This window comes from Megalopta genalis, chromosome 4 (genome assembly GCF_051020955.1).
Source record: "Megalopta genalis isolate 19385.01 chromosome 4, iyMegGena1_principal, whole genome shotgun sequence".
NCBI classification, from domain to species: Eukaryota; Metazoa; Arthropoda; class Insecta; order Hymenoptera; family Halictidae; genus Megalopta; species Megalopta genalis.
Window position 1 is genome coordinate 27,422,896 of NC_135016.1, and position 27,068 is coordinate 27,449,963.

Sequence of the window (27,068 nt, forward strand, 5' to 3'; positions counted from 1 at the left end):
TCGGAATCAGATCACGCGATCTTGCTGAAGACAATTTTCGTTCGAGTAGATTATTCTACTGGAAAGACCTCGCGAATTTAAGAGCTAACAATGATGGCGCGAGCTTTGCACAGTGAAAAACTCTGAACCGTAGACGACGAAGTTCCGAAAGACATCTCGGAGATGTAGAATGGCGAAACAGGAAACCGATGGAAAATCGACGGGGTTCTCGAAGCTGATGCTACCAGATTGTTCAAATTCGAGGAATTCCCGCCTATTCGCTGGCGAGGAAGGATGCGCTCGGTAGATGATAAATTCGAGTGGAAACCAATTTATGCGACTGAACGACTGCATCTTGGAACACCGTGCGACCGACGAGATCAAACATCCTTATGCATTTCATTCTCTGCGGCCGAGACGAAGGCGATCGACACTTTTCGTCGATTGCCTCTACCTTTTTTCCTTTAACCCTTTCGCTACGGCAGCTCCATCCGCCGAAGTACCGTCACTGAACGGAAACTCGCTCTGGAAATATGCACAGTACGCGTGGTTTCTGTATATATGTTGTTCGAAGTCTTAAATAATAACTGTGCCGAATAAAACAATCGTTGCTCTAATGTAATAAGTATATTTACATTTTTAATTTAAAAAGACTTACAAAATTATAGGTAACATAGGTATTTATATAATTACAAAGCCTAACGATTAAATGTTTAATATAATTAATAACGAGACGAAAATGATTAAAATATAATAATATGTAAAAACTAATAATATAATTCTGTGTGATATATTTGAAAGCAAGGATCTATACAAAGGCCAACATCGCAATCTTTGCACTCGTATCGCGAATCCGTTCTTTTATCATTTTTGCTACAAATTACACATCTCCGTCTTCTGTATACACTTCATTTCGATGCCGCATATATGCGGCGCCCGTACGCACAGGTCGTCGAGTGGATGCCGCATACAGGGTGTCCCGAAAATGTCTCGCAATCCGGAAATGGGAGGTTTCTGAGGTCATTTGAAGCAACTTTTTCCTTTGCTAAAATTTTCTCCGTGGCTTCGTTCACGAGTTATTAACGAAAAACACTGACCAATAAGAGGCGAGTTCGGTTTGTGCGCGGCGGCCCAGCCAACGAGTGCACGGAGCCCAATTCTGCTCATTGGCTCGGCCGTCTCGCGCCATATGATCTTGCTTCTGATTGGTCACTGTTTTTCGTTGATAACTCGTAAATGAAGCCTTAGATCGCATTTTCGCTAAGGAAAAAGTTGCTTCAAATGACCTCAGGAACCTCCCATTTCCGGATTGCGAGACATTTTCGTCTTTTATCATGTTCGACTTTTGTCATTTTTGCTACAAATTACACATCTCTGTCTTCTGTATACACTTGGCGCTCGTACCTACAGATCGTCGAGTGGATGCCGCGTATATGCGGCGCTCGTCGCGAAAGGGTTAAATCGATCAATTCGACTCGCAATGAAATTTCTATATTATATTCCACGATTCGGAGCTGACTCGTGAAACGAATGTTCCGGTGACAATGCTTGTAAAAAAGGAATGCGCCGATATCGTATCAACTGTGAATAAATTACAGTTCGATTACTATGAAAGAGAAACCAATTTTCACCGACTGTCGGACAATTAAACAGAGACATGATCCGTTTCTACGTGGAGGCAGTACGAGACACTCAATTAGAGTAATACAAATAGCCGAGATCACTCTCGGACTTGATCGACCAGAATACTAAAGCGCTGCAGCAAACATGCGCCTCGAAGTCGACTCGGTTTCCACGTTACACGGAAAGAAACGTCAAGAATCTAGACCAGACACAGCTAAAAACACACGACACCGCTTAGCTCGAAGTTCCTGCCACCCGTACACGACCAAGACCGTCTACACGTTCATGCTTAACCGCATCGAGTCCAGCACTGGATGCACGTGTGTGCGCCCCGTTCGCGTTTACACAAAGCACGCTAACGCGATCCAATGAATGAAACACGTAAACGTGCCAGGTCGCGGAGCCGCAGAGGCGTGACGACCGACGCAACTGCTTTTGCCGATCGCTTTTGCGGCTGCGAAGAAAGCGAATGGGAGAATCCTCGATCCGCGTACCTCGTCTGCCATTAGCAAAAATTCGAGAAGACAATAAGCCACGTTGAAACTCCCTTTTGCTTCTATAAAAATCGGAACATCGAAACGTTCGAGCCGCCCGCGCAAAAATCCAGTACTTTGGCAGACTAAAAAATGTGCTAAATCTTCCACCGGATAAATCATAAAGAACGAGCCTTCTATTAAACCTTGAACGAAAGCGTCTGGGTCCGTTTGTGACCTAGTTTTTTTTTTAAAGGCTTCATCTAACTTTTCCGCTTGCGGCAGCCGACCGAAGTTGTAATTCATTTTTATTAGATCCGGTAATGGGGGCTGGCGCATTTTCCAGAATTACGACCAAACACATTTCAAGAAAACTGAACGGAGATCTTTCCGGACTTTATCGCCCAACGAAGCGTTGAAAGATAACCGTCGGTTCCCTGCGAGATCGAAAGTCACTTTTCTGCAAATGAGCGGCCTCTCTCCAGCCTTGCTTCGAGAGGTCGTCGCGATTAATTGCTTCAGCTAATAGTTGCTCATTGAGAGCAATTTATGATCTCTGTTACCCCCACTCCGGAGCCGCGCCGTCCTAGGGTATATTCCTCCATCGCCGAGGGTTCTTAATAACGTCGATTTGGAATGGTTACTCGTGGCAACCAGGCCGGGAGAAGGACTTTGAAAAGTGGGCGACCGGTCGCCGCTGCTCGGTATCGACGGCCCGCTAATCATTTTTGAGAAACGGCCTCGATAGCAGCCTCGAGTCCTGCGAGGCCGCGCCGCGAGCCGCGGGTCCCGCGTTCGGATACGCTTCCCATCGATTTTTCCTTCGCGCTAATTTATTTGAACGGCCGACCACGCGGCCCGCAATTTCGCCGCCTCCTTCCCGATCGACAGGGGTGGTTTTATCACGCTGTTCGATACGCGATTCAAAGCTGATCGAACATCTCCGAGCAAATCGTTTCCTTAATGACGCGCGGTAACTCTTCCAGCTCGCAACGGCGATTCGTTCGCATTGCTCGAGGTGGATATTCCTGTTGCGTAACGCGCATTGACATTCGCAGATCCTCGTTACGATTAATCTAAAAATGGCAAGGAGCGGCACACGCGTGCGCAGAAAAGTGGGAGGATCGCGAGATCGTACCGAGAAGGAACGATCGCGAGGAGCTGTTTCTTATACATGCTGTGCAATCTTTAAAATTATAAATGACGCAACCGTTTCGTGAACTCTCCGATTAGTGGACTTCTTCGTTGCACGCGCCATACGATTCGATGAAATCGCCCGACCTGCGAATGATTTATATCGGCGAACAGGAGGAGCGCCGTCCCGGCATTCCTGTTGGAGGACTTCTCATCCCGAACACGATAAGGAAGTAAATGGCTTTCGGTAAAAATTGTCACACTTCGTTGCGGCCGACGTCCGCCGAGGAAAAAGTTCATTTGAATATTCCGGCGCGGCAGTTCCGCGGCGCAGGAAGTTTGAACGGGTATTTGAAAATTTTATGCATAAATTATGCGAGACATATCGGAGCGGATTTCATAAATATTAATACCGCCCGCGGAAAATTCATCCGCCGCTTCTCCTTTTTCCCCGCAGCGCCGCGCCGCGCAACGCCGGTTTTGTCCGCGCGAATATAAATATATTTCCGTGTGCATATTACCGAGCGAGCCGAGGCGTGCGTTAAGGGTGAGCCAGGCAAAAGGGGAACCTGTCCCCGGCGGAAAATTTCTACGGTCTCGAGAATCCTTAATGCAGTAAGTGGCGGCATTAAACGAGAATCCTGTCCACGATGAGAAAAATTCCGGTCCCGGAGAGGTTCCGTTACAGATGGATTTTCTGGCATTACAGCAGAAGCAAGGCCGCCCCCGTCCACGTATTCCCTCGCTTTTGCGAAACGTTTGTTTAACACCCACGCACGGGATTCTTCCTGCTATTACTCATGTCGCGACTAATCGCTACGGGGACAGGAAAAATGTGCGTTTCAAAATAATTAGTTTTGCAATTGTTGCTGAAACGCTTGGATATTGTCCGCGTACCAGTTTCTGTCCCAGTATTTATAATATCGATTTCGAAATTCGTTTTTCTAAAGTGTTAATAATTCTATCATTTTAAGAATTTTCTATTGTTTCGAGCACGTTGAGATTTCGGTCAAATTACTACCGTGGAACCTCGTTCAAACCATTGTACCTTGGAACCGCAAACAAATTAACGTCAATTTAGGCTCGCGTTAGATTGGCACATTAATATCAATTACGCTTTGTTAACGTCGTTATATTATTCTGTACCTCATTACGCGTATAAATGTACTGGACTTGAATTATTCCGTACCTTACCTATTTCCTCAATTTTACTTATTTTAGGATCTTTACCCTAATTGCTGCATTATCGTCCCCCCTCGTCATCGTCCTACCTAGACCTCGTTACGCAAACACCTAGAGTGTACCATTTGCGAATAAATTACACAGATTATTCAAAACTCGTTTTTCCATAAGCACACGAGTCGATTCTAAATCTGTTTCCGAAAGTATTGCAAAGACCATAGTCGGCCTACACGCCATTGTAATCCGCTGCCGCGAATCAGAAAGAAGAGTGATCGTGTAACGAAGCATACGTCGGACGAACTCCCATTTAAGTTTCTTCATTGTTCGAACCAAGGTTTAGCGAACTTTCAGTTACATCTGACCGGTCTATCTCTGTTTTCCGAACGACGAATGCTGTTATCGGAAATAGCAGGAGCCAGGAGTCGCTGTGTAAACGTCTCTTATCGGAACTCTTTCGGCATCCGAACTGGTTTACCAAGTACACTAATGTCTCTCTAATTGACGCTCAGATTGTTCGCAGAAATGGACAATTTGGGAAGAGGAGATACGATTAATTTGAGTCTTGCGCATCATTTTATAATTTAGCGATTCTCAATAACTATAAAAAACGAGGCGTCGTGTCTCTTCTTCCCGAAATGCCCATTTTCGTGGACGATCCGAGCGTCAATTAGGGAGACATTACTGTACGAATAATCAGGATTCTACGGTAAAAGTTGACAAATGCACCTGGATTCTCTCGGCCGTGCCAGCGACAATGGTTGCGAGTGACCCATGTCCGGCTATACGAGAGTAAAAAGAAGCAAGATATTATATCGTGTAGGTTAAACTCACCCTGTGAGGCGCCCGTAGAAGTCGATGCACCGCCGCGAGCTGGTTAATTAGTGGCAAGGTCGCGCTGAAGGTGTGCACAGGCGGCCTAGGTGGCTCCGGATAGGAGCTTGCATAGGCGAACGGATCGACGTCATTCAGATACTGCACACGGCACGTCAGAGACATCTCGCGGGCCCCTTGGTTCTCGGCCGTAACGGCCGATTGTCCGATAGCCCTTTTTCTTCGATCCAAAAAAGGTAACACACACAGTTTCCCCTCCCCCCTGTTTTCGGTCTCTCGTGAGTGAGTCTCCCTTTCCCTCTTTCTCTCTCTCTCTTTCTCTCGTCTGTTCTCCTTTTCTCTCCTGGCCGGTCGGACCGCACGACCGCTTTACGCGAACGCACGAACCAGTTCGTCGTACCGCCGATTTATTTTCATTCGAGTCGCCCGGCTACAACGAGAAAACGAACCTTGCTCGCGAAGCGGTCCTTCTCTCGCTCTCTCGATCCCTTTACCACCCTCTCCCTTTCTCTCTCGATCTCTTTCGTTCGCGCAGGACCACCGTTCCTTTTTCCCCGCAAGCCTCTTTCTTCCTCCTCGCGTTCCATTCGCGTCTACCGGCTCGACGACGAAACAGAGGCTCACGTGAATACCTTGATCAGAGCGAACCGATATTCTTTCCGCCAGGTCGGCCGCCTCGATTCTCTTATTGCCGATGAAAGTGGACGCGCCAGCCGACACGGTGGAAAGCCGCCGATTTATTTTCGGCGGGCAAACGGAAATGGAGCCGCCTATAGTCTATGTCTATAGCCTACAGCAGGGGTGTCAAACTCGCGGGCCGCGGGCCGCATGCGGCCCGAGATGAACATTTTTGCGGCCCAGTCAATGTATATCCGACGCAAAGTAAGAATAAAATAGAAATAGTCTCGGCCAATAAAATTTCTCCCGAAATAGGAAAGATAGTATCTGAGAAGAGATGTCAAGTATCAGAACGTAAACAATAATTTAACTTTATACATGTTTATTACAATGTACTAGTCAAAATAAAAATATTTGTTTCTATGAACATTGATTCTTTTTTTTGCGGCCCAGTCAATATATCCGACGCAAAGTAAAAATAAAATAGAAATGTGAATTAGAAATTTTGAAAGTAGTCTCGGCCAATAAAATTTCTCCCGAAATAGGAAAGATAGTATCTGAGAAGAGATGTCAAGTATCAGGACGTAAACAATAATTTAACTTTATATATGTTTATCACAATGTACTAGTCAAAATAAAAATATTTGTTTCTATGAACATTGATTCTTTTTTTTTGCGGCCCAGTCAATATATTCGACGCAAAGTAAAAATAAAATAGAAATGTGAATTAGAAATTTTGAAAGTAGTCTCGGCCAATAAAATTTCTCCCGAAATAGGAAAGATAGTATCTGAGAAGAGATGTCAAGTATCAGGACGTAAACAATAATTTAACTTTATATATGTTTATTACAATGTATTAGTCAAAATAAAAATATTTGTTTCTATGAACATTGATCTTTTTTTTGCGGCCCATCTAAAGTTAAGCATTGTTTATTTGGCCCAAGTTAGCTTTTGAGTTTGACATCCCTGGTCTACAGTATTGATTCTTGATTCCAATTAGACACGTGGCTACCCGAAATCGCCGGTCTATCGAGTCGTTTCTTCGGAACAGGAAACATTTACGTTTGTTCAACCAATTTGCATCGTTTTGATGTGTGGACATCAGTTTTCTGGATTGAACAAGTTCGTCGTGATAAGCTGGGAAACGTTGGGTCGTTTGTTCATCAGAAGAGAAAGGAAGAGAAACATTTTGTCAGTGTAATAAAAAATTGCGAATTAGCTTCCTTCAAATAATGCTGTACAAAACAGTTGACGATGAGATCATTGGGTTGCTTTGAAATCATCGACAACTGCTTCACCGACTATGTATTCGTTGACACGTGTTTCATCGACAGTATGCATTCATCGAGACTACCAAGCCATTGAGGAATATAATCGTCGAGATTTATTCTGTGTTTGCTTCGTGTTAGGTCAGGATTATGTTACGTTACGTTACGTTACGTTAGGACAGCAGAATGAGTGTTGATTAAAAAATTCGTCGGTGCTTTGATAGTGTCAGTGAATGCATGACTGTCAATGAAATTAGATGTCGGTGAACTCGTGTCGGCGAATAGATAGTCGGTGAAGTGATTGCCGATGATTCCAAAGTAACACAAGATCGTTGTGTTTCATTCTTCCTGGCGATGCAAATTGGCTAATATTTTACATTTGCGAACTTAGAAAAGAAGTAAAATTTCACATCATTTAATAATAGCAACTTAGTTTTCAGTTCAAGTCGGACAGAAAGAAAGGTTCTATCATAAACGAGTTAAAAAAAATCACGAAATTTACTATACAGCCGCAAAGGATGTACAGTAATGTCTCTCTAACTGACGCTGAGATTGTGCACGAAAGTGGACAATTTGGGAAGAGGAGATACGATTCTTCGAGCCTTGCAGCTCATTTTTATAGTTGTTGACAATCTATAAGCATAAAAAACGAGTCACAAGGCTCGAACAATCCTCTTCCAAAATTGTCCAATTTTGTGGACGATTTGAGCGTCAATTAGAGAGACATTACTGTATGTAAATTGACCAAGTTTGCCATAAACGTTGTCATTATTATAACGATGAGTTTAAACAAGGAGATCCCGCTGATTTCAAGGACATTAAGCTACAACATTATAGTGAAAACTATGAAGGCAGCTTGCTGCAAACACATTTCTAAATGTTTGCCAAATCTTGAAACCAAAATGGAAGTAGGTTAAGGAAAAAATATCGAATCGTCGATAGTTATAAACAGAGGGGTTGATGTGTTTACATGCAAAAGCCCGTAATTTCGGGTAGCCCTATACGTGCTGCGCTCTCTTTGCTGCGACATTTGTACGTGGAAATTGTTTTTGAACCGGTACGTCCCCTCGGGGCATGTCGGCGTTGATTTTCTGCCGATTGGTACGCGAAACGTGGAACGTGGAACGTAAACGGCGAGTGAACACCGGAAGCGGGTGTTCTCCTATATTCCCATTGATCACGCGTGAAAGCGACAATGTCGGAATGGTAACAACCTTTGACTCTCGGCGTCGCGTCGTCCCGGTGAATAAGAAACCGTGTAGTTTTCAACCGGTCGATGACCTTTAGATTTTCCTTTCACTCGTTTGTCGGCTTGACGGCCGAAAGTCAACGGTTCGGTGGGGGTCATTTTCGCTATGCGTGTGTGCCTTCAAGGTCACCAACACGCTTGGAAATATCTGGCTTCCAGCTGGTTTAACCGGCCATATCGCGAACGAGTATTTCACCCTCTGTGTGTCTCGAATTATCTCATCCTCGGTCTCACTGTCTTTATTTTACACGTTCCAAGGCTCTCCGGACGACTCTAGTTCTAGTACGCTAGATACGCATATTTCCTGTTATCGCCGGGACATAGCTGCATTCGATTAAATTTTTTAGAAGCTCGAACACGTTCGACTCGCAGCCGTACGTAAATTAATTGAAGACTATTTAATAGATCGTTCAACGACAAAAGCAATTTTCCAGTCGCGTCTTTTTAATTAAATTACGTTAATTAAATTAGGTTGAAAACTTTTAAGCGTACAATTCTAGGCTACAGATCTAGATAGGCAAATACAAGTTTTGAAAACTTGACAACGATCAGGATTAGGACGAAATTACGAAGCTTCTTTCAATCGTTCAACGACAAAAGCAATTTTTCAGTCGCGTCTTTCCAAAAATTACACAGAAGTTCGTTAAAAGCTTTTAAGTGTACAATTCTAGGCTATAGATCTGAATATTCAAATACAAATTTTAAAAACTTGACAACGACCAGGATTAAGACGAAATTACGAAGCTTCTTTCAATCGTTCAACCACAAAAGCAATTTTCCAGTCGCGTCTTTCCAAAAATTACACAGAAGTTCGTTAAAAGCTTTTAAGTGTACAATTCTAGACTAAAGATCTAAATAGTCAAATACAAGTTTTGAAAACTTGACAACGATCAGGATTCAGACGAAATTACGAAGCTTCTTTCAAACGTAACACGCCGATTAAATGGTCAATCGATGGAGAAGTATGTTAGAAAGAGTTAACAAACTGTGAGAAATTTATGAAGCCCGACTTCGCGTTTCTAGAATGTGGCGTCTAGGAGATTTCTCGTAGACATGCAAATCAACATTGTACGAGAAAACCGCGAAACGAAATGAATAACGTGAAATTAACGTTCAACATCGTCAACCATTTGAATGTGCTCACTTTCCCTTCGACTGGCCGCGTAAATTTTTCATCGAGATCAAGTTAGGTAACTGAAATGACCCATATAAATCCTGCAACGGTGTACAATAATAAACATGCTATAGCTCTGCTTGGATCGATAATCTTTAATATTTTCCCGTCGGAATACCCCATTAGGTGGCACTTTATCTCGTGCACGTAACAATAAGTACTGTTTCGAACGCTTTATACCTGTATACATAACATCAATTTGCAACGAAAATGAAGTCCTGGGGTATTTCCGCGACTTGTGAACATTCAAGTACGGCCATCTGTAAATTTCTTTCGTGGCCGAAAGGATTCTAACGCGTTAGAAAGAAAAACCGAAAGATCGCACGATTTCTTAGATGATTCCTGACGTATCGACGCGACTGCGTACACGACATTTAACATGCTTCGCACAGTTTGAGATAACGAAGTTCTTTCGAAATAAATAGTATCTGAAATTGATTAACAGAACATGAAATTAGAAGGTAGCATTTTCGGAGCACCGGAACTGTGCCAAACGGTCTGTCGGATGCTACGAAAATGGAAGAAACGGCTGCATCGTTCCTCGACTCGAGTTCGGCTGGACCAATTCCGCCACATCCCGATGTCCGATAAGTCTCGAAACCGGGGGAAAATATGGTCGGTCGACTGGAGTGAATTTGCGAAGTGTCAATTATCCACGCATGCCGACTCGTCTCGTCATCCTCTCGTAGTCGCATTGTTCTTAGCCGTTGCGCGGGCCTAGCTCTTCTGCGAACCGGCTCGATGAGGAGAAAAAGCGAGAAAGGCGTAGAATAGGGAACAGGAGAGAACGAGAGAGACGGCAGGTAAGGCGTCGGGAAGGGAAAGAGAAAGAGAAACAGAGAGTGAGAGAGAAAGAGAGAGGGAGTGAAAGAGGGAAAGAGAGAGAGGAACCGAACGAAGGAAGAAGGGAAACGAGGGGGAGGGAGATAGAAGGGAAAACGAGTCTGCGCCATGCCACCAATGTGATCGTGGCTGTGTAGCCGACAAAAGATTCACGATTAAGATGCGATCCTAGCGCGAGATCGTGCCTAAGCGGATTTCCGAACTCGTACGAACCCGGTCCAGTCCTCCCTGGACCGATGTTTTTCTTTCGAACTGTTTCGCGATTCCGCGCCGGTGCCAACTTCTCAGAATAACAACTAAATTTCACCGACCCCGCTGCCGCCGCCTCTCCCCGCCCCCACGATTTTACTATGCAAATCGACTTTTCGTTAGAAAACACGAATACCATCGGGTTTCGTGGTCGGGAACGATGACACCGGTTCGCGTTCGCTGGCTAAAGAAACAAACGATGGGAACACGGTTCGCCGGCCAGTTTCTAGGTTATGAAAAGAAGCTCCTTTATCGACGGATCCGCGGCCGCGGTGTTTACGTTACTCGGACCGGAAATAGCGTGAACGAGAGATCAAAGATTCGCGGCAACGAAGATTCGTAACGAGCCGCGCGTGCTCGTCTATCGACGGTCCGAACAAGGAATTTCGCGCATGACGTTACACGGAAAACATGGTGCCGACGATGATCGACGAAACGGCGAAAAAAGGCGAGACCCGTCGCCGCGGACTGATCTAAACTGCCAAACAAATAACACGTCACCCGGGGAGCAAGGAGACCGGCCAAACGTCGTTCGAATCGTTGCAGGATAATTAGCGATACCCGCGTCCTCGTGGCGCACGAAGGATTCGAACCAGGGACACGACGCCTGCGTCCAAAACACTTCCGTCATTTCCACTTTCGTCGCTCGGTTTTCCACGCTCCGCGACCGGCGAACCGATTTCGTTCCACGATCCCGGCGTCTTGGTTTCTCGTGCTCAGGCGTGCATCGCGAGCCGGTAAGCGACGCGAAAACGAAAGGTGTCGAGGTAAACCGAGGCTCTCCCGGTCGGAGTCTGCGCGACGAAAAACTCACCTCGAACGAGCGCGAGCGACACGCGCGCTTCCCGCGCACGGAAACACGCGTCACCTTTGGCCACGACCGCACGCGACACTTGTTGACAGACACCCGAACGCACCGAATGCCGGACACGCTGTCGGAGGAACGCGAAACCGCGCGGGACGAGACCAGAGAAAACGAGAGAAAAGGACGAATAAACACAGAACCGGCAACACAACGTGCCTTACCTCGCGAGCGGCCGCCGCGACACTGAACGCCGCGGACACCTGTCGCCGACTAGGCGACGGTGGCGCCGCCATGTGGCCAACCCCCTCCCTACGCGGCCTCGTGTGTAGTACAAAGAGCACCCCGGAACATCGGATGTAAGATCGGACGAACAGAAAAATATTTACAGCCTTTTTGCTTCGCACCGCGTGCCCGTGGTGCTCCTGGATTTCACCCGATAACGACCGGCGGGAGACCACGTGCTTGGCTTATCGCGTTCCCTTCACTCATTAACAATTACCGGCGGCTTTCGACAATTAACCTACCGAGAGCTGGCCAACGTGGATTTCACGTTCTTTCACTTGAAATTGTTGCATTCACAAAGACCCTTTCGTGGAACGTAATTGTCGAAAGTCTGGTTGAAATGTCTAGATAAACTGGATAAACTCGGTGCCGTCTTTACGAAGTAACACGCGTCGGTCACATTCGGGATTCGATGAGTTAGCGTTTCTTTCGTATTTTATGATTCACTGATCTACGAGATTGTTGAAGGTTGTCCCTGCGCGTGACATAATATTTTAAATTATGGTATTATTATTATATGATGATAATATATTATATTATAATATAATAATAATAATCATATATTATTATATTATATTATATTATAATATAATAATAATAATCATATATTATATGATTATAAATTATTGTATAATTTATAAAAGGCGTTGCCTTTTTTATTTTGAGGCTCTTACGGCCAAAAATTTTGTTCTTCAGTTAGTTGTCTGCGGACGAACGAACCATTACCCGTAATATCAGTTAGCTTTATGTGTGTTTCTTTTTCTTTGTTTTCAATAAAAGTTAACTCTGTTACGATTATTTACGTTGCCTGTAAAAATTCAACTTATAATTACCAATAGCAACAGGGATTTTAATTGCGAATTAACGAATCGCCCGGGGCAATGGAATCTAACCACTTGATTTAAGGTTATTATTCAAATGAGGACTTTAAAGAGGGCGCACGGTCATTCGAAAGAGTACTTTCGATTCACGGTAGGCGGGGAGTGTTAATCGTGGATTTTATAATAATAGGCTTTTAGATGTTTGTATTACAGGTTGTCGACGAATGCCCTCTATAATTATAGATGGAGATAAATGTGTAAACGTGAATATTATGCAATGCGTTTTGATGGCATGGGAACAAGGATTGTTCAATTGTTATGAAATGCTGGTGTTCCTGAAAAAAAAAACGTAGCCGATACGACTGGAATTTTTAAACATGCAGAGAGTGCTTGTAATTGTGCAACATAACTTCCGATTAAAGAAAAGAGATGAAGAAGAGACGGAGTGCTATTTAGCATCGATCATCAGCTTCCGAGAGCGGTGAATTCGTTATAATCATCTTGCATTTCTGTTTCCGATGGAACCAAATTCGCGATCTTACGGCTTATAAATATTATCCTACTTATAAATAATATAATTTCACTCTAATTTATTCTTGGATCGTTCAATTGTTATGAAATGCTGGTGTTCCTGAAAAAAAACGTAGCCGATGCGACTGGAATTTTTAGACATGCAGAGAGTGTTCATAATTGTGCAACATAACTTCCGTTAAAAGAAAAGAGATGAAGAAGAGACGGAGTGCTATTTAGCATCGATCATCAGCTTCCGAGAGCGGTGAATTCGTTATAATCATCTTGCATTTCTGTTTCCGATGGAACCAAGTCCGCGATCCTACGGCTCATAAATATTATCCTACTTATAAATAATATAACTTCACTCTAATTTATTCTTGAGAAATCGTAAGAATTCGATATACAAAATTTGAGTCAGCGTAAATGTTTATTAAAAAATATATATTTAAAACGTAATTACTCAGCGCAATAAAAGAACTTACGTCCTGGAGAAGAACTAAAGACGAAGCCGGTAAGTTGTCGTAATCATCATTTTCGTGAAGGATAGCGATAGTTATCTCGAGTTTAATGGGTTCGCATCGGTTTTGTCTCGGGACAATGCCCGCGACTGCGAGTCGCTGTCGACAACAGAACGAAAAAGAGGGAAAAACTGTGGGGATGTTCTTTCCGGGCGAAGTTTCTCCCGCCCGCGCGAGCTGTCCAATATGTGAACGGGCAAAAAGAGACGTCGCAGAGGGACACTAAATTCCGCAAGAAACCGTCGAGCGGCCACTGCGGCCGAGAAAGAATTAGAAAACAGGTCGGCCGCATTGTCTACAACCTCGTCGGGAGTAACCGTGCAAACACGGACGACCACTTGACGGTGCGGGTTGTTTTGCGGCCGACCAAAAACCGACAATATCGTCGTCAAACAAACTTCATTTGGCCGGGCGAAACGACCTCCGTCCACTTCGGACTGTCTCCCGTCTTTATATCGTTCCCGTCGTTTTCCTCGGGGTTCCTTTTTTTTGCGATTTTCCGCAAGATAGGGAAGCCTTCGCCCGGGCAACGGAAGCATCGGGCGCCGGTGGTGGTTCGCCGGCGCGTCGTTTTCGAGGGTAGAGGTTTTCGAGGGCGTCGTCGCACAGGGACCGAGGAGCCGAATGGAACTGCGGGGATGGTAATCGTGCGGTGAAAAAATAATCAGCTGGCGCAGCACGTAGAGCGTAACCGTAAGTGCGCCGGTGCTCATTGTTGTCCCGGTGCTACGAGACCCCACGAGGGTGACAAGCTTAACAAAAGGAGCTGCTGGACCTATAGAAACGTGATGGAAGGCACTATGCGCGGAGGGGTGCCACCGCAGCGATAAAATTCTATACCCGCTGCGCGAAAATATAAGTGACTTCGAGCTGTTGGTTGCGGAAGAACCAGAGGGGTTTGTTTTGGGTTGGGTCTGGTTTATAAATAATTCCGAAATTAATCGGCGCGCTTCGCCTACGCTCGACTTCGATACAAGTTCATTAATTATTCGAGAGTTCAAATTGCCATGTTTCATAATGAATGTATACGATTAAATATTGAATCGACTCGATTAAACGTAGTTCGTAATTTCTGTAGAAGATTGCAAGCCAGCTGGATACTTCTCGACGATGTTAGGATTAGGATTTTCGACGCCTGAAACTATTTAGCGACAATTTTAGGTTCGATGGGTTCGCCAACGAAATTCTTTTTACGTAATTAAAAATTCGGCTGGTTCGAAGGCGAGCGAAAAAAACGCGGCGGGGGAGTGGGGAATGACTCTAGAAGACCCCTCCGTTGGTAGCACTTTGCGTGCAAAACGGGAAAAAGGAAAAGGGAGTCTGGAGCAAAGGAGGGTCTCTTGGGCACATCCCTTATGAGAAACAATAATGTCGCGCGCACTACCACTCGTAATGTCGTCTACCCTCCTCGCGTCTTTGTTCGTTCAGCGTTCGGTTCTCTCTTTTTTTCGAGTATGCGTCGTCATATCCACGGGCCACCTACACACACCTTTGCCTCAGCCACTGATCATGAAAAGAATCGCACGCAAATAATGAACGCGGAGAGTCGCGCAGCTGGAAAAAATACGCGCTTTGTCACGTGTTCCGCTTTCATCTGCTCTTCTGCTATATGGGCTTTCGAATAAAATGTTAAAGCTCCGAGTGTGACGCATTATTGTTAATCTCACGTTTTTCTAAGAGAACGGAGCCTCGCGTTGTTTGTGAAAGAGCGCGCAGAACATAATGCCGGCCGTCCGCGTATGGAACAAACGCGGCGTGTATGCTGTGCCGGCTGCATCGGGAATCGATCGTACGAAAGTTTATTAAACAAACTCACCGGAATGTAGCCGTCGGGTTGAGGCCTCTCGTTGTCCCTGCAGAAAATTGTTTGCATTATGATCACGCATCGACCCGGTTTCGGATTCGCGTTCGATTACCGATACGAAACATACCGATGCCGTCGCTGGATCACCGGCGTCTGGGGAGTGCTGTCGTGAATGATTACTTGGGTGGCGTCGATTTCCTCGCACTCGGAGCTTTCGGAAGAGTCTGTCGGCACAATCATACGAATATTATACTTCGATCGATACCCGAGATAATCAACGTGTACATGCTCCGCAAGCAAAGGCGGAACCTGCTCTTCGATCGAACTTCCGAACCTCTTGCGCCGGGACGACAACGTCGGCATTAGCCAGAAACGAGAAAATAAATAAATAACGAAACCAGCTAGACGTACAAATGTCTTGTTGCACTGTAATATTGGGTTGGCAACTAAGTAATTGCCGATTTCAGTTATAGATGTCTCTCACTCCCATTTTTATGATATCCGTAAATGTTATATTATAAGATTTTTATTATTATTGTTATTATTATGTTATTTTTTATTATCCGTGAATGTTAGCAACTGGAAAAATTGAATGCAGCGGTCAAGGAAAAGCGACCAGAATTGGTCAATCGTAAAGGTGTCATTTTCCAGCAGGACAATGCTAGGCCGCACACGTCTTTGTCCACTCGGCAAAAATTGATGGATATTGGTTGGGAATCGATGTTACACCCACCATATAGCCCTGATCTCGCGCCATCGGATTACCACTTATTTCGATCCCTGGACAACTCCCTTCGTGGTAAAACTTTGAATGATGATGACGCTGTAAAATCTCACTTAACTCAGTTTTTGGCCGAAAAGGATCAAACTTTCTACGAGCGTGGAATTTTCAAGTTGTCGGAGAGATGGCAAAAGGTCATCGAACAAAATGGAAAATACATTACAGATTAAACTTCATTCCAAGTAAAAAGAAATTTTTTATTTCATTGAACAAATCGGTAATTACTTAATTGCCAACCCAATAGTTTGCGCTGTGTCGAAAGTTCATAGTACCGAACGATATCATTGACAAAACTCTCGAACGCGCTGTTAATCTCATAAATAATTGTTTCTAGGAGGATTCGTCACAGGAATCTATCGATTTCTCAGCGCAAGAGGCTAAAATTGCTGATTCTAATTTCGGGGGCACGCGTTTGCGGCGAGACGAAGGCGAAAGTGATAAATTCTTGCGAGGGTTAGTTATGGCTTGCGCTGGGATGACAACGTCGGCATTAGCCAGGAACGAGAAAATAAATAAATAATGAAACCAGATAGACATTCAAATGTCTTGTTGCACTGTAATAGTTTGCGTCGTGTCGAAAGTTCATAGTACCGAACGATATCATTGACAAAACTCTCGAACGCGCTGTTAATCTCGTAAATAATTGTTTCTAGGAGGATTCGTCACAGGAATCTATCGATTTCTCAGCGCAAGAGGCTAAAATTGCTGATTCGAATTTCGGGGGCACGCGTTTGCGGCGAGACGAAGGCGAAAGCGATAAATTCTTGCGAGGGTTAGTTATGGCCAATGAGTTCCAGACGTTTCGACAGTCGTTAGGGTTAATTTAATTGAAAGCTCATTGAAACGTGTTCGGCGATTACGCGCCGCCCGCAGTTATGGTTCGTTGTTCCTGGCCGGCCGGTGACCCAAATTTCCTTTCATCGGAGGGAGAATCGCAATCACCAAAATCTGTTCGTACGAACTGCGCCCTAATCCCGTCAGCTCCCCTTTCAACAGTGTGTGTACCCACGATTCAACACCCATCCATCGAGCATACCGCAATTCCCAAAAGGAAGGATCTCCCATTGATTCCCTTCAAAGGGACACTGTCCTCTCGTTAACAGGGTCAGCTCGGAACTACTCTGCTCCCACCCCCACCGCCCTTGCCCTATAGCCTGGACCGTATTTGATTCAGCCGGTAATTCGACGAGCGCGCGATGTAACTACAAGCGGGGGCGCACGGCAGCGCGGTCAATTGCAAATCGCGTTAAATTCGTTCGGGAACTCACCCTCCTCGATGCGTTCGCGTTCACGTTCGCGTTCGCGCTTACGGATAAGGGACAAGACCGGGCTGGGACACAGCGTGCCCGTGTCGCCCAGCAGGTCGTCGATGTTCGTGTGCTCGCCGATGAACAGTGGTAATGTGGAGGGTCGTTTCCTTGGCGACGATCTTCGGGGTGTCGGCTGCACATTGTCGTAAGGAGAGTCCCTGCCGCCGTAATTGTCCGGCGGATCTGGCGGATTTTCTACCTGGAAATCACACGATGGCGTTGCAAAGAAATTTCAGCTACCAGGGAGAACGGAAAACTATAGATTCTCCCATAAAATAAGAATAAATTCGACTCTCTCTAAAAATGATCTAAAGAATTTTCTGCGACTTCTGCTTGGCTTCTGAGCATTTCGAAATGGTACCGTCAGAACCGATACGTAGAATAAATTCCTAAAATTCTAAAATCTCAGCTTTTACTTTCGAGACCGATCAAACGCTTTCGCGAAGCTCGAGAAGAACCGGCGCGTTGATGCGATAGAATCAAGGTTCGTGGATTCCGAATGATCTCTCGGAGCGACCGCTCAATTCCTTTCTCGCGCAACGTTGGCTGAATCGGGGCATCAACTTTGTTTTCTCACCGCGGCGAGTACGCGAGCTTAAAGATTGATCGCGCTAGCTATTATCGGGCAGGGGCATCGGTTTGTCAGTTAGGGGCCGTTAAATGAATAATGCACAGTATATGATCGCGTTACCCCTTCAGGACTGGCGCGATCCCCAAGTGGCTCGTCGGGCGGCGGCGGCGGTGGAAACTCGATAGGGAATCTAGAGAGGCTTCTCTTCGTGTATATCTCGGGTTCAGGGTGAACGCCGATATCGATTCTCTCGAGCGACTCGGACGAGTCCGAAGTGCTATTAGAAGTTTCCACGGGAATCTTGACGACGCCTTCAGGAACGTTCGAGGAGCTGTCCATCCACCATGCCTTCTCGCCGGACTCGATGTGCCTGATTTTATTTATGCTGCTCCTGTACGAGTGGCTGGTGTCGACCTCGTCGTTCTGGCTCGAGACGCGAGGGCTGCCGGTTGTTGTTACAGGAATCACTTCGATCCCTTCGGGTACGTTCTCGGGATCGTCGCTCATCCACCAGGCTCGTTCCCCGGATTGCTGATGCTTGATACGATTCCGCCTTTCGCTGGATCGTGTGCTGCATCTGCTCGATCCCCGTCTCGAGACCGAGCAAGTCGAGGAAGATTGTTTCCTCGGCTCCTCCGACGAGATGTTGTCGTTCGCATCGAACCACCACGCCCTCTCCCCCGACTCCTGTCGCCACGCCGACGAGCTCGAGGATTTCCTTGGCTCCTCCGAGGGAACGCTCTCGTTCCCGTCTAGCCATCGTGCTCTGTCGCCGGAGTCGGGCCGCGAAACTATCGACGAACACTGTTTCTTCGTCTCGTCCGACCTGGTGCTGTCGTTCGAATCCAACCACCAAGTTTTTTCCCCCGACTCTTGCCTCGAAGTCGCCGACGAGTATTTCTTCGCGTCCTCCGACGCCACGCTGTCGTTCGAGTCTAACCACCAGCCTCGTTCTTCCGAATCTTGCCTCCATAGCCTGTATTTGAATTTACCTGAAACACGCGACATCGGCAAGATTTAATCGGCGTATCGTTCGGCTTTTCGCGATGGAACCGTTAAACATTCGTGGCATGTACTCACCATCGTCAGGTAGGGTACCGCTGACGGTCGTTTCTTGACTAATATCGTCGTTACACACGCTTCTGGTTTCGACACCCTCAGGAACGTTGTCGGAGTTCGGATCCATCCACCAAGGCTGTTCCCCGGAATAATCGCGCCTGATCTTCTGTCGAGCCTGCCTTCTGTCGTCGCCTTTCTCCGAGCCAGTGAAACTGCCGCTCTTCGAGAGGCTCCTCGGCAACGACGCCGCATTGTGCTCCGACTTCCTGACATCCGAGTTATCCTCGTTGGAGTCCAGCCAACCACCCGATTTACCAGACTCCCCGGAGTCCTGCTTGTTCTTAAAAAGATTAGTGACCGGCGCGAGAGCTCTCATTAAGAACGACTTAGCCTCCTCCGTTTTTCCCGAGCGATCGCTCTTCGATCTCGGACTCGACGGTGGTCTGGGTGGCTTGTCCATGGTCAGGGACGTCTCGTCGGCCGAGGATGCGACCACGCTCGTTCTGGACGAGCCGGCGCTGGTCTTGCCCTTCTTATCGCGAAAAGGCGACTCGGATGTTCGCCTTCGTCGACGTCTCGAGCCGGGTCTCGTTTCTTTCTCGTCGTCGTCCTCGCTGCTCGACGAGTTCGACGAGTTCGACTCGCTGTTGGCGCTGGAACTCGAGCTCCCATCCTCTTTCTCTCTGTTCCCAGCCGGCGATCTCGAGCTGCTCCTGAGATTTTCGGGCCTCGAGGAGCTGCTCGTGCCGCTTCTGTTGGTCGACGCCTTCGACCCGCTGGACGGCATTCTCAATCGCGACGCGCTCGTCTTCAGGGAGCCCGAGGATTCCGACGGGACGGCCTGATGAAGCGGTTCGGAGTTCGGTTCGGACTGCGAATCTTGAGAGCTGGCGGACATACTTCTCTGGCTCTTCTTCTTCCTGGTCAGCTTCGACTGAGACGGATCCCCGTTCTCCATGTTCAGGGTCGACTTCCGGAAATCCTTGTTGACGTACTTGACCGGCACCAGGCACTTCGACGCGGTCGAAGCTGTCGCGTCCGGTTTCGGCACAGGTGGTTTGCCGCGAGCGTCCGGTGAACCGCCTTGCCTCAGATTCACTGAAGACGCGGCCGAACCGCCCGATGACTTGCCCGGCGACGGCGATGGCGACGGTGTCGCCTTTATTTTTGAACCTTGACTCGTCATCGAACTGGCTGACGATGATTTCGATCTGCCAATTGGCACATTTACAGCGGACCCGTCTGACGAGTCCGCTCGCGTCATCTGACGCGGAAGATTCCTCGACGAGCTGCTCCGCGATTGTGATGTCGAGGATCGGCTTACAAGAGTCGCGCTGCGAACACACAAACATCCACAATTTTAAACGATCCGTGACAACGACACCCCGTACAATCGGCATACAATTCTGAATTTGTCTAACCCGATCGCGATCAGTCAGCGATGACTGCATCTCTGTTTCATTAGCAAGACGATTGCAAACCTCAACTATAAACACGCATCTACTCTCTCTCTCTCTCTCTCTCTCTCTCTCTCTCTCACTCTCTCTCCCTTTTTCATGCAAGTAAGTTTCATTACTTTCGACAATGCTTTAATACGTTCCGTAGAATTGCAGACTACCTTTGAAGAGACTCTTTCCCGGCGGAAGCATTATCACGCTTCGAAGAAGCAATATCTTCGCTTTGTTCCTGGCAATATCCTTCAACTATTCTTGAGGATTCCTCGGCTCTGGAGAACGTGCTGCCGTCGGATTTTGGTGTCGAACCTCTCCTTTCTCGAAGTCCATCCGACTTGGTGGACGACCCGGACGAAGATTTCATGATCTTGGCTTCATTCTTCATCGGACCGCGTCCTAATCTCGGGATGGACGGCCTTCTTTGATTGCCCTCGCTCTTGGACAGGGAACTTTCTCTGCTGCTCTGCGGGTCCTCGCCCCTGGAAATACTTTCGCGGGAGTCCGACGACTTCGCGACAATGGTCGACTGCTTCGGCGTGGCCTCCCTCTTTAGGCTAACCAAGGAGTCGTTGTTGAAGCTCTTTGAATTGGAAAACCGATCGTTTCTCGCTTCCGTCTTCGCAGCGGCACGGGAATCTCCGCTTTGCAGCTTCGCGTTCGTTTGATCCTTGCTCGGGCTCCCCTGACCGGGGCTCGTCGACGTCTTCGAAGAATCGGCTTTCGCGGAGGGGGCTTCCTGGCCGGCCCTCGGGAAACTTAAACTACCGAAAACTTTGGCGCTCTGCTCATTTTGGTTCCTACCGGCTTGAATTTCTTGACTAGATGCGGGCGACACCTTCGACGCGGAATCGCTCCTCGACGCGATCCCGTTGTCGTTCGACCTGCTGAACGCGAAGCTGTTCACCCTTGAGTTCGCCGCTCCGCCGGAACTGTTGTAGCTTCTGCCGTACACTCCGGTTCCGCCGGAGTTCGACGTCGAGAACTTGTCCAAGTACGACGACCAAGGAGACTCGGAGATACGTCCTCCGAATCGCGAGAACCTCGAACCGTCGTCCGTTCGGTCGCATTGGACCTCCTGATCCTTCGTTTCCGGTCTTCTGCGGACCCGCGTCACTTCCTTCTGATGGGCGATCCCCACATCCGCTCTCCTGCTTCTCACGTACGACGAGGAGGCTGGAGGGCTGGGCGACGTGCCTCTCGTCACCATGGTCAATGTCAAGGTGTCGTTGTCCTGAAGTCTGCTGTCTCCTTCGAGCCCCTCGGGCTTCGCGAACGGCTCCTGACTCGAATCTTTATCCGAACTGGTCTTCGCGCTGTCCTCGTTCTTCGAGCTCGCCGGCATAGGCTTACTACCTGAAGTTCGGAACCTGTCCGATCCGGAGTAGCTTATGGCTGAGGGAATTCGGTCGTTGCTGCTTCGAGGCGAGAGGAACCGGGAACTAGCTGACGAGCCGAATCTCGAGGAGATTGGCGTCGAGCTCGATTCGGAAGCACCTGCAAACATTCCGCAACTTCTTTTAGAATCCTTTCTTATTTTCCACTCGATTTTGTTCAATTTTGAGTGGTTTTTTTTATTTACATTAGAAACTCTTTTTCCTTGGCTATGCTAATTTAACCGTTCGAGTCCAAAGCAGCGCGATCGCGCTGTTGAGATTTTATGTCGAGAAAACCCAGCACATTTCGAACATTGTGGACAACTGACGGTGCGTTACCGATTGTGGATGCGCGCTCAGATTTACTGAAGCAAGTACATCGCACGGCTCCTTTTAATGTAAATGGTACATTTTACAATAGGTAGACTAATACTATAATAATGAAATAATACGTTACAAAATAAAAATTTTTAATTCATTATTATCGCGCCGCTTGGTATTTCTCGATATAAAATCAAACAAGCGCTATCGCGCTGATTGCGTCTTTTCGTACTCGTTTAGGGAAAGCGCAGTTGCGCAGTTTGACATTCTTCGACAGTGTTTCTTCAATACCCCCTGGGACTCAAACGGTTAATTAACAACTACGCCGCAGTTCCTGTTTAACACGTTCGTCGCCCAGCGCAATTCGGTTGAGTTTCTCGCAGAGCCCAAATCCAACTGTTGGAGCACCGAAACATAAGCAGAGCGATAAATTTTTTAAATACATAATTTTAAATAAATTTAACCTTGACATAACCTCAACGTCAAGAAGCGATAAAAAATGTAAAAAAGCACGACCTATTGTTCGAATTGTCCAAAATCACCTCAAATGTGTTTAGAAAGTTTCAACGCACACCATACGACATAGTATAATGTAATGTGTTATACTAAATATAAATTAGTAAAAAGTATAGTATACTATGTATAGTTTTAGTATTTTTAAGTTGTATATCCTATATTTATATTTCAGTGCTTATTCCATTTTATTCCTTTTAAAATCCAACTGAAAGTCCTATAAATTGAATAAGAAGAGCGTCACCCATATTTGGGTGACGGAGCCCCCACAGAAGCATACCCGTCACCCAGATCTGCGTGACGCGGCGACGAACGTGTTAAGTAGATGTAACAAAATTGGCGCAAAATTGATTTCTAAATCTAAGGAAATAATTCCCATATGCGGTCCACGTAGCAGTCAACGTGATAAAATGAGAAGTGTTAAACATTTCCAACAGCATCGTTCAATTAAATAGTACAATAATGTCTTCCTAACTGACGCTCAGATTGTGCACAAAAATGGACGATTTGGGAAGAGGAGATACGATTGTTCGAGCCTTGTAGCTCGTTTTTTTTTTATAGTTGTTGACAATTCGTAACTATAAAAACGAACCGCAAGCCTTGAATAATCGTATCTCCCCTTCCCAAATTGCCCATTTTTGTGGACAATCTGAGCGTCAATTAGAGAGACATTACTGTACGAAGCGTTGCTTTTGTCGACAGTGTCCACCATTTTTTATTATTTTTTAAAACACTGACAACTATTTCTGTCGCAACGGTGCCCATAAAATTCGTCAAAGCTGCAAAACTTATCGCAGCAATTACACAGCTTGATCTTCGACGAAAGGAACGTTCTACATTGTAAATCACAGCAGTGCCGAAGATCTAAAAGTCTGAATGAACGAGGGAAGACGCGAAGAACGTAGCAGGGTTAAAGCGGACGATCAATGGAAAGTTTCGAAGCGTGGATGAAAGTAATATCGAGAATCAGACTTTCACTTACTTGAATTCGCGGCGGATCGACCGTAGGAAGACGCTCTCGAATAAACCCTAAAGGAGTTCGACTTGCCGACGCTGACTTCCGGGCTGGGCTCGCGCGAACTCCTACCGGAGTTCGGACGTAATCCCCGATAGGAAACCGGCGGATGATCGGTCCGTTCTTTCTTCTCGATTCTGCATTCGTTTCCATAGCTGCGCACCAAACCGGAGCCAGGATACGTGCTGGATCCGTATCGGGATACTCCGTCAGGCTCTCTGCTCTTCTCGCGTGAAGTGGCGCGGTTATATCTGTCCAAGACGGAGGCCGGCCTGTCTGAAGTTTTCGCAGCTGGGAACGAGTACTTCTCGAACAGGGATGATCTGCTGCTGGATAATGGACTTTTCGCTCTTACGTCCTCCGACGATGATCTGCCCGGGTGCAGTCTGCTTTTATCGGATTCTTTGGTAGCTGAAACGTAAGGTCCTTTGAATCAGCCGTGGCTCTCGCGAATATCAAAGAGAGTCTAGTAAGATGATACTTATTAGTAAGCCTCGTGTTATCTCTTTCAAACGTCTACCAAGCTTGTCGTACCTTTGATGTGGTTGTTACTTTAGAATCAATGGGGACGTTTCGAATGGCAATACAGTAATGTCTCCGTAATTGACGATCAGATTGTCCACGAAAATGGACAATTTTAGAAAAGGAGATACGATTGTTCGAGCCTCGTGGCTCGTTTTTTGTGGCTATCGATTGTCAACAACTATAAAAACGAATTGCAAGGCTCGAATAATCGTATCTCCACTTCCCAAATTGTCCATTTTTCTGCACAATCTGAGCGTCAGAGAGACATTACTGTATTCTGCGCCGAAGGTTTCGCTATTATAGTGATTCGAGATACAGTAAATCCTCTCCAATTGTCCTTTAGCTTGTAAATAGAAATGGACAATTTGGGAAGAAGAGCTACGATTGTTCGAGCCTCGTAGCTCGTTTCTTATGGCTATCGATTGTCAACAACTATAATAACGAGTTGCAAGGTTACGAATAATCGTATCTCCACTTCCCAAATTGTCCATTTTTGTGAAAAATCTGAGCGTCAATTAGGGAGACATTACTGTATTCTGCGCCGAAGGTTTCGCTGTCATAGCGATTCGAGATACAGTAAATCCTCTCCAATTGTCCTTCAGCTTGTAAACAAAGTGGACAATTTGGGAAGTGGAGATACGATTGTTCGAGCCTCGTGGCTCGTTTTTTATGGCTATCGATTGTCAACAACTATAAAAATGAGCTGCAAGGCTACGAATAATCGTATCTCCACTTCCCAAATTGTCCATTTTTGTGAAAAATCTGAGCGTCAATTAGGGAGATATTACTGTATTCTGCGCCGAAGGTTTCGCTATTATAGTGATTCGAGATACAGTAAATCCTCTCCAATTGTCCTTCAGCTTGTAAACAGAAATGGACAACTTGGGAAGAGGTGATACGATTAATCGAGTCTTGCAGCTCGTTTTTATAGTTGTTGATAATCGGCAACGAATTGTTCCTTTTTGTTTGCAGGCTGAAGAACAGTTGGGGACGATTTACGTGTTTTGTCTTTCTTTATCTTATCACAACAACTTGCAGTAACGTGTCAGTCTCGTGACGAATACTTCACGCATAATCTAGTAAATGTAGATGTTACTCGTTTCTAGTAGACAGCGAACGAAAATATGCAAGAAACATAAATTGTCTCGTTTTATTAGCGAAATATTAGCTCGAGTCATAAATAGCTTCCGTTTCTTTCATCGGACATTTATTTTGTTTCTTATCAATTTTTTCGTTTTTTTATTTTATTTATTTCGAACCCTTATCTATCAGTGGACAGATACGAACAATAGATTTTACCTAGCTGTATCGGAAGTTATTTATAACTCGAGCTAATAATTATGGAGCTAGATACGCGAATCGACGGAGCTGTGAAAGAAGTTGCAAACGGATGAACGCGACTTTCATTTTATAGTCTTCTTCGCTCTGTAATTATTGTTTTCGATTACGGAATGCCGACTCACCGGAATACTTAAACGGTTTCTCGTCGGCCTTGTCCTTCTTCAAGAACGCATTCCCGAAACTCGAGACCCTGTCCTTAGCGGGCACCCGACTGGAGCCAATCGAGGAGTAGCTGGTTCTGCAGCTGGGCAGATTGCTCGCCGCGGAGGTGGTTCTGCCGAAAGTACTGGAAGCGATGCCGGTTCTGGATCGGTAAGCACCGCTGTCACCCTGCGAACCACGAACCCAGCGGATCAGTCTGCGATTCTCGCGATCGGAGGACATTTATCCGAGACACCGTTACTCGGACGTCGATCGGCCCGAGTTGATCCGCGGCGGGCGAGTGCGTGCCGGAAATGTCCTTCGCTCGATCGCTGTTCCGCGAACCGCAAGAACAATCGAACCCCGGTGAACTTCGTATCGGTACCGGAGTGAAATTACCGATCGAGATCGGCCATTGTGGAACACGTACGGCCGGCATTTTTCCGCGGACGATTTATGCGTCGCCGTCACCGAGGCCGGAATATTTATTCACCTCGATGGAATCTCGCGTCGAACTTTCGAAGGGTCGAATCGGCGACGTTGCGACGGAGAACGGTAAATAACGATAACAAAGAAGATGAAATTGTAACAAGGAAGTAGGAATTTGAACGCGAGAAGTAGGAATTATGAGACAAGAAGCGATCGAAAGTTGGGAAACGGCGAGAATTCAGCGTGGAACTGACCTAGTCGTGAACAGTTTATTTATATTCGCGCGGACCGTGATTGTAATTAGAAGATTGTAATTGTGCAAGGAAATCCGTCTCTAATTTGAAGGATTATTTGGTATCTGGCCACCGCGGCTCGTTACTCATGCCAACAGAAATAATTAGAAAGAAAGGACGGGAAGAGCGAGCGAGATGCTCTCGCAAAACCCGGATAGAGGACAAGATGCATCATCTTCGGATGGCTGAGGCCTAGAAATGATAATTCGTACAATTAACATAAGTTTGGCGGGTTGCCCTAAGCTCGAAATAGACGGCACGACCTCGCCGGGAGTAATAACCTTCCTGTTTCTCTCTTACGTATACTGGGTGAAGCAAATAAAACTTCGCTCTGTTCGAAACTATTAACTATTTTTCATTTCGGTTATTACTCCGTGCTGCTTCTGCAGACAGTGCTCGTCCAAAATTAGAGATTAACTAGATTAATAATAATAACTAGATTTGATAACGATAACTTTTGAATAATGATAACTAGATTTTTTTTAATAATAATAACTAATTAACTAGATTTCGTTGTATTTAAACAACAGCCCTAAATGTCTTCGTTCCGAAATCGATATTCTTTGAACAAAATCC

At 46.2% G+C, this 27,068-nt stretch overlaps 1 protein-coding gene across 9 annotated transcripts in view; it reads right to left on the reverse strand.

Annotated features, from left to right (window-relative positions):
* Nucleotides 1-27,068, reverse strand: part of Fhos (Formin homology 2 domain containing) — a 385,440-nt gene that overhangs the window by 329,115 nt on the left and 29,257 nt on the right. For 7 of the 9 annotated variants that reach the window (XR_013033133.1, XR_013033134.1, XM_033473786.2 and 4 more), the window contains exons 2-9: nt 25,752-25,959; nt 23,731-24,174; nt 20,706-22,035; nt 19,109-20,421; nt 18,149-19,020; nt 17,416-17,656; nt 15,494-15,590; nt 15,379-15,415 (exon numbers count right to left, since the gene is read on the reverse strand). Coding sequence is in view for 7 of the 9 variants with exons in the window: in XM_033473786.2 (XP_033329677.2) it covers nt 15,379-15,415; nt 15,494-15,590; nt 17,416-17,656; nt 18,149-19,020; nt 19,109-20,421; nt 20,706-22,035; nt 23,731-24,174; nt 25,752-25,959 (4,542 nt within the window). In the remaining 2 variants the exon portion in view is untranslated. Of the gene's footprint in view, nt 1-5,222; nt 5,569-15,378; nt 15,416-15,493; nt 15,591-17,415; nt 17,657-18,148; nt 19,021-19,108; nt 20,422-20,705; nt 22,036-23,730; nt 24,175-25,751; nt 25,960-27,068 lie in introns of those variants that run through there. The other 2 variants (XM_076520894.1, XM_076520895.1) reach the window with 2 other exon arrangements.